Source organism: Equus caballus, chromosome 20, assembly GCF_041296265.1.
Source record: "Equus caballus isolate H_3958 breed thoroughbred chromosome 20, TB-T2T, whole genome shotgun sequence".
Classification (NCBI taxonomy): domain Eukaryota; kingdom Metazoa; phylum Chordata; class Mammalia; order Perissodactyla; family Equidae; genus Equus; species Equus caballus.
Window position 1 is genome coordinate 34433829 of NC_091703.1, and position 12365 is coordinate 34446193.

General features: G+C 50.1%; 2 protein-coding genes across 4 annotated transcripts; both read right to left on the reverse strand.

Annotated features, from left to right (window-relative positions):
* Window positions 1-1240: 1240 nt before the first annotated feature.
* On the reverse strand, window positions 1241-5155 carry LOC100057920 (saoe class I histocompatibility antigen, A alpha chain). Of its 3 annotated transcripts, none has more exons than XR_011429993.1 (8): window positions 4586-5155; window positions 4016-4285; window positions 3527-3802; window positions 2624-2899; window positions 2387-2500; window positions 1912-1944; window positions 1727-1764; window positions 1241-1556 (listed from the first exon to the last, which is right to left on the reverse strand). XR_011429993.1 is itself a non-coding variant. In XM_014734672.3 (7 exons), exons 1-6 carry the CDS (start codon window positions 4656-4658, stop codon window positions 1931-1933), a joined length of 1023 nt encoding a protein of 340 aa, XP_014590158.1. In that variant the 5' UTR covers window positions 4659-5155; the 3' UTR covers window positions 1241-1561; window positions 1912-1930. The 3 variants fall into 3 exon arrangements, 1 of the variants encoding a protein (XP_014590158.1); XR_002801979.2 differs by having other exon boundaries at window positions 1241-1561; XM_014734672.3 differs by lacking the exon at window positions 1727-1764 and having other exon boundaries at window positions 1241-1561.
* Window positions 5156-10890: 5735 nt separating this feature from the next.
* Window positions 10891-12131, reverse strand: LOC102149141 (spliceosome RNA helicase DDX39B). Its single transcript, XM_070245785.1, is given in 5 exon segments — window positions 10891-11136; window positions 11465-11612; window positions 11757-11901; window positions 12000-12080; window positions 12082-12131. Coding segments are annotated over 5 exon segments (441 nt in total). The 3' UTR covers window positions 10891-11119.
* Window positions 12132-12365: the final 234 nt, after the last annotated feature.

Consider the following 12365-nt stretch of genomic DNA (forward strand, 5'->3'; position numbering starts at 1 on the left):
TTCCACAAGGCCAGCAAGTATTCTTTTTTCACTTCAACGATTTTTCCCAGTTGCAAAAATAGTGTGTCATACATCCAGCACACAACCAATTTCTATTGAATGAATGATCAGTGTAGAGCACCTCCCTATTCTAAATATAGTATCTTTATTAATGTAACCTCAGACCACATGCTGTTTTGTGGCAGCTACAGCACAATGTACACTCACCTTGACATCAATGCCGCCTGTACTTTTCTCACAAGTACTGTTCTCCCCTCCCCTGCTCCATCTCTCCCTCCCACACCAACCCTCCTGCACACCACAGCACACAATTACATTTCTCTCTTCAAAAAACAATGATCCTTGACCTATGGATGCTATTTTCCAACCAAATATAAATCTAAAGTAGACTCTGCTTTTAAATCGTGCATTTGGACTGGAGCCAGCACTAGGATGACTGGAGCTAACGTCCGAGAGAGATGGCAGGCTGCAGAGGAGAAGAATCCCAACATGAACTCATCTAGGATGAGAAATTATGGGATCCCACTTCTCTGATCATTCCAGAATCTCGCTCCTTTGAGAGGTTGGGGAAAGGTGGAAATGACAATCAAGCCCTCAAAGGAGAACAGAGCTGGACCAGTCTGCAAACTCATCTCTGGACACCAGATGCCTGTGTGCAGGGCTGCCTGGTCCTGTGGGGACAACGACAGGCCAAAGGACCCCTGCTGCCGTCAGAGACAGGAGGCACCTAGAAGAGAATGAGACATGAACTCATACACAAGAACAAGAACAGGCACAATCCTCTACAGAAACAAAGAAACAACAAGTAAACACCCAAAAGACAGGGGCTGAGGGCTGGACCCAGACCTGAGCCTAGGCTGACAAGACCACCTGAAGCCCCACTGCCCACAGTCTCCTGGAGACACAACAAGGCCTGGGTGATGTCCCTGTCCCTGTGATCACAGGTCCTCATGGGACAAGGTTCTACTGAAGCGACAAGAAGAAAGGAGCAGAGGGATGACCCAGCCTAGGAGTGACCATGTCAAAGCCCACGATGCACTGCGCACTGAGTGGACACAGGCCCCATCCACACTCGGCTCCTCACAGCCTTCTCCTGTCCCCACCTGCAACAGAACCAGCACAGCGAACACAAGAATTCTGGAAGGTTCTCATTGCTTCCATTTATTTCCTCTCCTAAATTTTAGAACTGTTATTTAATTAACCTATCAATCCTTCATGGCAAGAATTTGAAAAAACAAACTTGTATACAGATCTTTATTTGCAATTAAGAAGTAAGAAGCTGCAGCTCAGGGCAACATGAAGTAAAGACAGGGATGGAGATGGCCCAGACCCACCTCTGCTGGAACAGGAAAGTCAATCAGGGAAGAGAACACAGGTCAGTGTGGGAGGGGGTCACGGGGGAGACCAGTCTACCCACTTCCTCACACTATGTTAATAGGAATGCAGACATATTCAGGCACCCTTTGCAGAAACAAAAGTCAAACGTTCTAGAAGTCACAATGGCAGGTAGGACGGGAACAAATCTTGCATCATTCACTTCCCACAAGGCAGTTGTCCTGTGCTATGGAAGAAAATAAGCATGAACAAATTTGAGTCAGTCACTGTAACTGGTGACATTCTGAACAGCCCACCAAATGCTCAAAATGCCCCAGCCAAAGAATCTCCATAACCCTGTCCTCTCCCCTCTGCCCCAACCCCTCCTCACGTCAGGCCGCGAGACTCTCACCTGTCTTGACAGACAGTTTAGAGCCCTGGGCACTGTCGCTGTGTGGAGTACAACAAAACAGGACATGGTCAGAGTCCACAGGAGATGAGACTAAAGGAGGAACTACCGGATGGGTGAGCTCCCCCCATGGGCTCCTGTCTACACTATCCCAAAGGTCTGAGGGATCAACCCCCGTCCATCCTTACCTGCAGTCTGAGAGTAGCTCTACGCTTTTCTACCTGTGAGAAGAAAACATGCTGTGAGAAGCAAAGAAAAACGCAGGGCCATGAGGTACTAAAAGAACCCCCTAGTCCTGTATCCCACAGAAGTTTCCAGTATGGGATTACAGACCCAGGGCAGGATCAGGAAACATGAGGAAAGTACATGTGTGGGGACTGGACCAACCACCCTCCTGGATGCCTGTCCTCAGCAGGGACCTCCCCCTCTGTCCTGTGACTGCTAAGAATGAGGTCCCCATCACCAGACTCACCAAGGTGATAAATTTGTCCTCCATTTTCATACGTGCTTTATTAAAGAGTAAGTGTTAGCAAATAGGGCTCCAGATGAGGAAAGCACATGTGACTGTGGATGGGACTTCCCATTAAGGAGGCAGGCAAACTTCTAGCTGGGCTTGAAACTCTGCAGTGGGACGAGAAAACTCAGACCACACCCCTCCCCTACCTGAGCACTTCTTCCTCCAGATCACAGCTCCAGCCATCACAGCTCCAGTGACCACAAAGAGAACCAGACCAGCAACGATGCCCACAATGGGGATGGTGGGCTGAGGCAGCCGTTCTGGTAAGAAAAGGGAAGGTGAGGGCCCTGACCCCAGCTCTCAGCCCTGACCCTGCTGAAGGTCTCCAGAAAGGCTCCTGATTTCCCTGAGAAGAGGCTCTGAGCCCACGCCTCCCTCCTTACCCCATCTCAGGGTCACAGGCTCAGGCAGCCCCTCGTGCTGCACATGGCACGTGTATCTCTGCTCCTCTCCAGAAGGCACCACCACAGCAGCCCACTTCTGGAAAGTTCCATCCCCTGCAGGCCTGGTCTCCACAAGCTCTTTGTCCTGGGTCAGGTCCTCCCCATCACGCTGCCAGGTCAGGGTGATCTCCGCAGGGTAGAAGCCCAGGGCCCAGCACCTCAGGGTGACCTCACGGTCAGAGATGGGGTGGTGGGTCACATATGTCTTTGGAGGTTCTAAGGAGAAGGATCAGAAAATTCAGCAACTTTGCATCTGTGTGGGCCACTGAAGCAGTGGTCATGTGACCACCCTGAGAATGGACAGAACAACTGGAGTGAGGGAAGGGAACACAAAACCCAGACACCAGCCTGGACGCAGCCTTCTGAAATAATCTCCATTTTTTGGAAAATTCAAGAATCAGGTTGAGACACCCCAGGTAAGAGGCAAGTTTCTGAGGGGTAGAAAAGGGATTTCTGATCCTGACCTGAGTGGAGACTGAGTGACTCAGGAAAGCTGGAGTCAGCCCTCAAACACATTGGGTATGGAGCAGAGAACAAGGCCTGGAGAGAAAGTCCCCATTGTTCCTGGACCCACTACCAGTCAAAGGAAACTAACTGCCAGTTATTTCAGGGATGGCTTTCCCCCTCCATTCCAGAGAGACTGCCTCCCTTAACTGACCCTGAGAGAAAGGAGGCCCTCTGGCCCAGTCACGCTCTGATACTAGATCTGAAAACTCAGGGAGACTCAGTCTCCAGACCCACGAGATGGGCGTATTCAAGCGTCATTCCATTGTCCTCCGCTCCGCGAAGGAGGCCCCCAGCCCGGAGGGAGATCAGGAGTCCCGCGGCCCCGGCCCCTCGTACCTGCGCGCTGCAGCGTCTCCTTCCCGATCTCCAGGTATCTGAGGAGCCACTCTACGCACCTGCCCTCCAGGTAGTTTCTGTAGATCTCCGCCTCACCGGCCGCCTCCCACTTGCGCCGGGTGATCTGAGCCGCCGTGTCCGCCGCGGTCCAGGAGCGCAGGTCCTCGTTCAGGGCGATGTAATCGTCGCCGTCGTAAGCGTACTGACTGTACCCGCGGAGGAGGCGCCCGTCCGGCCCCATGTCGCAGCCATACATTTCCTGGAGGGTGTGAGACCCTGACCCGGCCCCTGAAGTTAGCCCCGTCCCCACCGAGGAAACCGAAACTGAAAATAAAATGGAGAAAAGTCCCTGCCCACCCTTCCTGGGTCGGGAGCCGGGCGGGTCCCGCAACATAGGGATGAATTTCAGACGCGCAGACTCGGGGAGACCCCGGCCCGTCCGTGGGAATGGGGGGACGTCACCTGGACCCGGGCCCTCTCGTCGCTCACCGGCCTCGCTCTGGTTGTAGTAGCTGTGCAGGTTGTTCAGGCCCACTCGGAAACTCTGTGCAGTGTCCTTGATGCCCCGCGTCTGCTCTTCCCAATACTCCGGTCCCGCCTGCTCCACCCACGGCGCCCGCGGCTCCATCCTCGGAGTCGCGGCGTCGCTGTCGAACCGCACGAACTGCGTGTCGTCCACGTAGCCGACGGCGATGAAGCGGGGCTCCCCGCGGCCGGGCCGGGACACGGCGGTGTAGAAATACCTCAGGGAGTGGGAGCCTGGGGGCGGGGAGGGGCTGAGACCCGGCCGATCCGCTTCCCGGCGCGGGTCCGGATCCGAGGGTGATGGGGCCGGGAGCGGGGAGGAGACTAGGGGGCCGTGAGACGGAAAAGGGGAGATGGGAGACCCCAGTGGGTGAGAGGAGGGGGCGAGAAAAGGGAGGGGTCAAGATGGGACCCGGTTGGGAGGTCTGGGCTGCGTCCCAGGAGACGCGCCTTCCCCGGGGGTCCTGCGCCCCTGCCGCGCGGTCCCCTCGCTCCGCCCCCCGCAGAGGCCGTTTCCTCCCGACCCGCACTCGCCTGCCCAGTTCTCGGTCAGGGTCAGGGCCCCCGAGAGCAGCAGGAGGAAGGTTGGGGGCCCCTTCCCCCGCATCCTCGGGGTCTGGGGAGAATCTGAGTCCAGGCCACAAATGGCGGTGACGCTGATGAACTTCTCTACAAACCCGACACGCAATGGGAGTGAGAACTGAGGTCATGTCATGAGTCTCCAGGCAGAGGAGGAGCTGACGCAGTTTGTGAGAGGAAGACATGCATGAATCTCATGGATCCGCAACACAGAGCTTCTCTACCCCAGACTCCGCCCTCGGGTCTGAGACCCCGAGAGCCACGTCCGGGGACCTGGGACTCTGCGCTGACCCCTCTCCTCCTGCACCGAGAGCTCTTTGTCGCCCGGTCTCCCTGAGTCCTGGCCTGGGGGCTGTCTGAGGAAACCAGGGAGAGACCCCCAGGCTGGGCTCAGCCCCTTCTCCTCCTCTTACTTTTAAAACCCCTCACCTCCCCTCTTTCAGGGAGATGAGATGGCACGAAACAAATTTGAGGGCTCATTCTTCGTCTCCTGGCTGATGTCACCCGAAATAAAGACCCTTTCCTTGCCATAAGCCTGGCGTTTCCGTTTTTATTTTACCTCATAGGTAAAGAACCTATGTTTGTAGGTGGTAACATTTTTGTGAATTATTCACATCTAAGCAGTGTGCATTTTTTATGGGGACTCTTATTTTTTAAACTGATTAACTTAACAAGGCAATTCATTTTTAGGCAGCCCCACAGAAGGTAGTAAATATCAATGCAAAGAATACCCTGCTAGGCTTGTAGATATATGTATTAAAGTTCCATGAAACAATATGTTTAAATCTGAGGACTCCACTGCTTTAGAATTCCTTCCCTCTGCTTCTTCTCCCCACCCCTGCTCCTCCAGCCCTTCTCTCTGTCCTCTCACCCCTCAGGCCCTCTTCTCCCCTTAGTCTCCACCACCCTCTCACTCCTGAATTGTGGCACCAGCACCACCCTCTCACCTGCCACCCATGGGGTCTTCTCCCCACAGGTCAGGGATCCTGCCAATGTGAGTCAGGTTGTGTCAGTTCTCCACTAAAACACTCCAATGGCTCCATCTCACTCTCGGGAAGCCTCTCGAATGTAACACACATGAGCACAGGGGCTTTGGGATATTTAGTCAAAGTTGTATGCCGGGTATCTAAAGCCATTCCTGGTACATTCTAGGGATTAAATTAGTTGTTGTTGAATGAATGAAATGTGATTGTATTAAAATGTAATTGCATTAGGTAAAAGTCATAAAATGAAAAATACAAAAATGGTTAAGATTTTATTTTATGCAACTAGTATACATATCAGTTCATAAATTCATTTCCATGGAAAACTGCTATGAGCTTATTTGTGGCACAGTGAGCCCGTGTATTAGTTTTCTATTACTGTATAACAAATTGCTGTGACTATGTGACTCAAAACAAAACCCATTCATTTGCTTACAGTTCCTTAGTCAGAAAGCCAGGCATGGTGTGGGTAGATTCTCTATTCAGAATCTCACAAAGCTGTCTTCTCATCTTGAGCTCAGGATCCTTTCCCAAACTTATCCACAGACTGTTAGTAGAATTCTTGTAAGCTCAGGGGTTGGGGTAGCAGAGAGCAGGGTGGAAGGAATCTAGTCTGAGGATCTGGGTGCTTGGGTCACCAGAGAGGAAAGGGACGGGATCCCAGGGTCCTTGGGCAGTGAACTACTGAGGGTGCAGAGACTGCTACCAGGAAATGGGTATTTGGTTGCCTGGGTCCTATTTCGGAGGTCCTTGTAGCTCACAATGGTGTCCAGCCCCACCACATGTTCCATACATGGTCCTCAGGGGCCCCTTGGCCTGGTTCGAATGCTGTGGTTGTCATAGGGGAGGAAGGGACAACTGAAGGCTGTAACAACTGGCTGCTCTGGGCTGGGCTCAGGCATTCCTGTGATGTCCTAGCACAGGGAGTGGGAGCCAGGAAAACCCAGGAAACCCTGGTCCCTACAGGGGCGGCACAGTGCCTGCCCTTTGCTCTCTATAGCCTAGGACCCAGAAAACCCTCTCCAAACACAACCCCACAGGTGTCCCGTAGGCCAGCACTTCCGATGCCTTTCCCTTCCCTGGAAAAAACACAATACTATTTCCATTAGCACACAAAAAATTAAATACTTAGTTATAAATCTAACAAAATATGTACAAGATCTATACGAGGAAAACTACAAAACTTTGATGAAAGAAATCAACAAACTAAACAACTGGAAATAATATTCCATGGTCACGGATAGCAAAATCAATCTTGTCAAGATCTCACTTCTTCTCAACTTGATCTATAGATTCAACACGATCCCAATTAAAATCCCAGCAAGTTATTTTTTATATTGACAGCTGATATTATCAATATCCCAGCAAGAATATTGACAAACTGATTCTAAAGTTTATATGGAGGGGCAAAAGAACCAGCACACCATGAGACAGCAGAGTCAGAGGACTCACACAGCCTGACTTCAAGACTTACCATAAAGCTACAGTAACCAAGACAGTGTAGTGTTGGTGAAAGAATAGACAAGTAGATCAATGGAACAGAATAGAGAACCCAGAAACAGACTCACATAAATATTTGTGTGGGTCTGATTTTGATAAGGAACTGATTTTTTACAAGGAAGCAAAGGCCATACATTGGAGAAACAATAGTCTTTTCAATAAACGGTGCTGGAACAACTGGAAATCTACACATAAAAGTGAAATAAGGAAGCTCTCTTGAAAGGTTACCATGAAGGTCACCTATGACAGGAACAAAAAGTACCCAGCAGAGTCTCTGACACTTAACAAGCTCTCACATTAATGTAATGGGTAGACTTCAATATTCCTAAGTCCCCATCTCCACAAGAGTTTCACACGAAGGGTACAATGATTCGTGTCAGTGACCCTAGTCCTGCCAATCCCCTAGGTAGGATGCGATATTGAAGGTGCCATCAGCGCACTAGCCTCAGGGAGCTCTGCAGCCCCTTGACTTTGTGAATGATGCTTCCCATAATCCTCTGCTTGTCCCTGGCTGAACACAGGCCCCTCCTGCAGAGCCCAGGCCAGAACTCTCATTTGATTAAGACTCTATAAGGTATAAACAAAGCCTTTCAACATAAAGAAAAAGACTCTGTTAGACACTCAGGAATAAATATATATACTTACATCAAAGTAGGTAATTGGTTTACATATATTTATCTTCATTCCTTCATTTCCATGATTGTGAGATCCACAGCTCATCCAAGAGATTTGAATTTACCAAAACACCAGCCCTTTCTTTAGTTCTCCAAGATGGACAAAGTCAAATCCAGACTTTATTTTAACTTATGGCTTAGAAATTCATCCTGTGAATTATTGGAGTTTGATTCATTTTGGAGTTCATAACCTAAGTGAAGACTCGGATGGTTGAAATGTCTAGTTCTCAGGAAGGATACTTTTTTCTTAATACACCATTTAGTTGGTCTTTCAGAAGTTTCATTTGTTTTATTTTCTTAATAGCTGCTAATTTCGCTTTTAATTTGTAAATGTGGTTGGTTTAGCTTCAATGTTGGCTGCTTGTGGGTTGTTTAACCCTATGCTGGATGGTTTCATTTCTCTTTAACAACAGTAGTTTACATAAGTAGTTTAACAACTCTTATGTTCCAATAACCAAGACTTTAAGCCGTGCATATGTTGCAATTCAAATATGAATCATGCATAACCTATCACTAAAAGACATGAGGGAAAGCGTCTCTCCCCCTAAATCTTCAAGGGGTTCTTGGTTCTTTTTCCACTGAAGAGTAGGAACACGCCAGCTAATGAGGAACGTCTTTAGCCTCATTAAAGGTACTTCAGCTGCTCAAATTTGAGAACCACTGACCTCTAGGAAGGTCTTATCTTGGTTCCTGGACCACTATACCATGGCAGAGGCCATCTTCCCTCCAAATTCAGCATGATGTCCTAAAGATATCAAGCTGGTTAGCAGCTGTCCACTCCCTGGCAATCTTGTCTTCTGAGGCATGTCTTTCTCTCTGAAGACCTACCTTTTCCAAGATGATCAAAACTGGGACCATCCACTCCCTTCTGAGTCACCTCTGCCCATAGGGGTGTGGCTGTGCCCTCCAGCCACAACAGGACTATGTTGCAGAACACACTGTGGGAAGCCCAACACATATGCACAAGGATCACACACACCCAGTGTGTGGAAGGACTTTTGCTCTAGTGGAGGAGATTTGTATGGAGGGCTCACTAGTTCAACAAAGCTTGAAACCTGTACCAGTGTCATGCTCTGTCAGGAGCCAAGGGTACAAGTGATACAACAGTGCCCAGACCTGCCAGAGAAAGCAAACCTTGCAATGCACAACAGGGACAAGAGAAAAGAGGTCATCCTGAGCCAGCAAGAAGGGAAAGAGAAGCAAAGGGGAAATCAATACTTGAGTCAGGTCAATGGGTATGAGTTTTCAAGTCAGGTAGATCTGGAACTGAGTCCTCCAGGCTTTTCCATCAACCAGCTGTGGAGCCTTGAGCACATCTGGCCCGGAGTGGGTCCCAACAGATACCTACTGAATGAAACCCTCTGAGCCATTTTCCTCATCTGCAAACCAGTAACATAATTCCTATGTTGCATAATCGAGAGGAATAAGTGAGAAAAGACATAGTGCGAAGACACCAACCACATGGTAGGCTGGGCACCAGTGTTCTAAAGCAAGTTCTGCCTAAACTGGCAGGAACATTTTCACATCAGGAACAGGATGAGTTCCTGGACTCTGTCTGGGGCCAGACAGGGAGGGACATGAGGGCAGCAGAGGCGGGCAGGGGCAAGGCCAGGCACTGAAGTAAGGCCAAGGCCAGAGTAAGGCAGTCCCTGGTGGCTGTTAGGTTGCTCAGATAGCTCCCTGCTTCACATGCCATGGGTCTCCCCCTGTCCTGATTCTTACGATGCTGCTGTCACCTCCATCTGCCTTCCTGGCTCCTGACACCAGGGGCTCCTGGAGGTGCTGCTCACAGAGCCCCAAGGCAAGTATGAAAGAGCAGACCAGATCCACAGACAGTGGGAAGATGTGGCCACCCTCCAGGGTAAGTGCAACCAATGGGAGTGGTGGCAGGTATGAGGGGGGATTCACACTGCGGGGGGATCCCCTCAACCTCATCCTGCATCACTGTTCTGCAGATAACACCCCCCCACACACACCTGGAATTTGTTGCCTAATTCCAATTCTCAGCTCCCCACCACCTTCCCCACCCCCACCCCACTCCAGACCTCAGGGTTCCCTCTCTCCATGTCCCTCTTTCCTTGCACAGTCCATGAAGAGTCCCCATCTAAGAGTTCATTGTTTCTTAGGGGTTAGGGACAGCAGTCTTCTCCTTTCCATGACCCCATATCCTTTTACAAGGCCAGTCATAGTCCCTGGGCCAGTGATTTCTGTCCCCCAGAGGCCTGTACCTAAGATAGGAAGCTAGCTTGGCTGCATGGTACACATGACCTTAAATAGGGTCAAAAAATGAGAGAGGAATGGGGCCAACCCAGTGGTGCAGCGGTTCTGCTTCGGTGGACTGGAGTTTTCCAGTTCGGATCCCGGGTGCGGACCTAGGCACAGTTGTCAAGCCGTGCTGTCACAGGCTTCCCATATATAAAATAGAGGAAGATGGGCATGGATGTTACCTCAGGGCCTATCTTCCTCAGCAAAAAGAGGAGGATTGGCGACAGATGTTAGCTCAGGGCTAACCTTCCTCAAAAAAAGAAGAAAAATGGACCAGGCATAATTCCTGACTTCCAGTGAGCCTGAGCCCCCTGCCCTGCCTGATGCTCCCTCCCCAATGCACCCCTCAGCCAAGGTCCCCAGCTGAGCTGGCCCCAGCTGAGGAATTGCTGGAGCAGTAGCTGGAGCTGTCCCAGGCCCTACTGGAAGGGCAACAAGGGGCCTGGGAAGCCCACGCCCTGGTGCTCAAGACCCAGAAGCTCAAGGAAGAGATGAGGAGACACAGAGAGAGCCTGGGAGGAGACGCCTAAGCTTTCCTCCAGTTCCCACTTCACCCTCCAACAATGGAAATATTACACACCAGCCCCCTGAGCTCCTCAATCAGAAACATCCCAGCCTCTCCCAGGCCTCTCAGAAAAATGGAAGACACCTCTACAAAGGGCCAGAAATTCGAAAGTAGTGGGAAGTCATGGTCTCTGCAGTCTCTTTAGTCACATCCCCCACTTTGACCCCTCCCACTGACCTCTGCCCCACAGCAGGACACACAGTCCTTACAGGAATATACCCTGGATCATAGCCTAAAACAACCTCACCCCAAATCCAGTAAAGGGACGGAGTGTTTACAAACATCACAGACGCATGTGTTTTTTAGTTTTGTTGAAAAAAAGTTCTGACAAATCAGGAAATGGAGGTTTAGGAGTGGTGGTGATGCAAAAGAGGGAAGCCATGGCGTGGGGGTTGGGAGTTGTCAAGGGTAGGTGGCAGTAGTGTCTCCTTTACCCCCATGCCTGGTGTCACCTCCTGAAGACGGACAGACTGTCACATTCCAGAATAGGTGGGTAAGTCCTCTACTGCATCTGTTCAACTGAAGTGGAAACATAGCAGTTAGACTAAGACACAGAAAAAAAAAGCGAAGGTGGCAGAAACACACACATCCTTACATGCAGATGTTTATGTGGTGTGTGGGTTCAGAGGATAGACTTGAGAATGGGAAAAAATAATTTGACAAGAGAAGAAAGAGACCCCATATACAGGTCAACTAACATTCCAACGGGACATCAAGACCAAGGGGGCATGAACTTGTCAAGTGTCCATTATGCAGCAGAGGCTTTATGTACATAATAGGATTTATAACAAACACACTAAAGAACAAGGGGGTCTAAAGAGTTGGGGGAGCCAGTTTCAGTACTCACTGTAGGAGGAGATGTTTATCTCATCAGGCAGCTCACTAATACTGACCTCAAAGCGATCCTGCACATCAATGAGGATCTTGGCATCATTCTCATGTGACATAAATGTGATGGCCAAGCCCTTGGTGTCAAACCAGCCTGCTCTGGCCACCTGGAAGGAGACAAAGGGTAGAACTGGAGACTTAAAATTGGGAAGACACCCAAAAGGAGGGATGAACATATAAGGTATGAAAAGATAGAGAAAATAAGGGAGTGGGAGAGGACACTGGGATGTCCTTCTCAGTGTGGGGCTTACACGATGCAGGTAGGTGTCAGAATCCTCAGGCATGTCGTAGTTAAAGGCAATGTTCACCCTCTCGATGTTCATGCCTCCACTGAATAGGTTGGTAGCCACAAGAATTCATTGTTGAAAGCCTTTAAATTGCTGATACCAAGAAAGCCTTCATGAGAAATGAAATTATAAAAATGTTGAGATCCTTCTCTCAGTGGCGTCTTTTCCTCCCAAGGACACAAAACGTCTTCCCCATCTCTGACTCACCTCTCCTCCTGGGGCATCCCTTGCTGGATGGCAATGGCTTGGAAGTTCTCCTCCACCAGGAGCTGGGCCAGGGCAATGCACAGGCTTCACAAAGATCACCACCTGTGTGTGTGTGTGTGTGTGTGTGTGCATGTGCGTGAAGGGGCCTGGCCCTTGGAGGAACAAGTGCTCCTAGGCATGGCTTTGTCATGGTGCTGTTAAGTCTTACCTTGCTTGCATGCTGTGACTCCAGATAAACTGTCAGGGAACCCAGTGATGCCCATGACCCCCAAGGGTCTCTTCAGGCTCTATGGGTGCGTGAGAGAGATTACATGCGAGAGAGGAGTTTTCAGTGATTACACTCTTCTAAAGGAATTCCTCTTAGTC

Coding starts and splice junctions, on each gene's coding strand:
- LOC100057920 (XM_014734672.3), bottom strand. CDS start 4,658: ATGCGGGGGAAGGGGCCCCCAACCTTCCTCCTGCTGCTCTCGGGGGCC. Junction 4,286..4,585: donor CCTGACCGAGAACTGGGCAG/GCGAGTGCGGGT, acceptor CCCCGCCCCCAG/GCTCCCACTCCCTGAGGTAT. Junction 2,501..2,623: donor GCCTGTGACCCTGAGATGGG/GTAAGGAGGGAG, acceptor TTTTCTTACCAG/AACGGCTGCCTCAGCCCACC.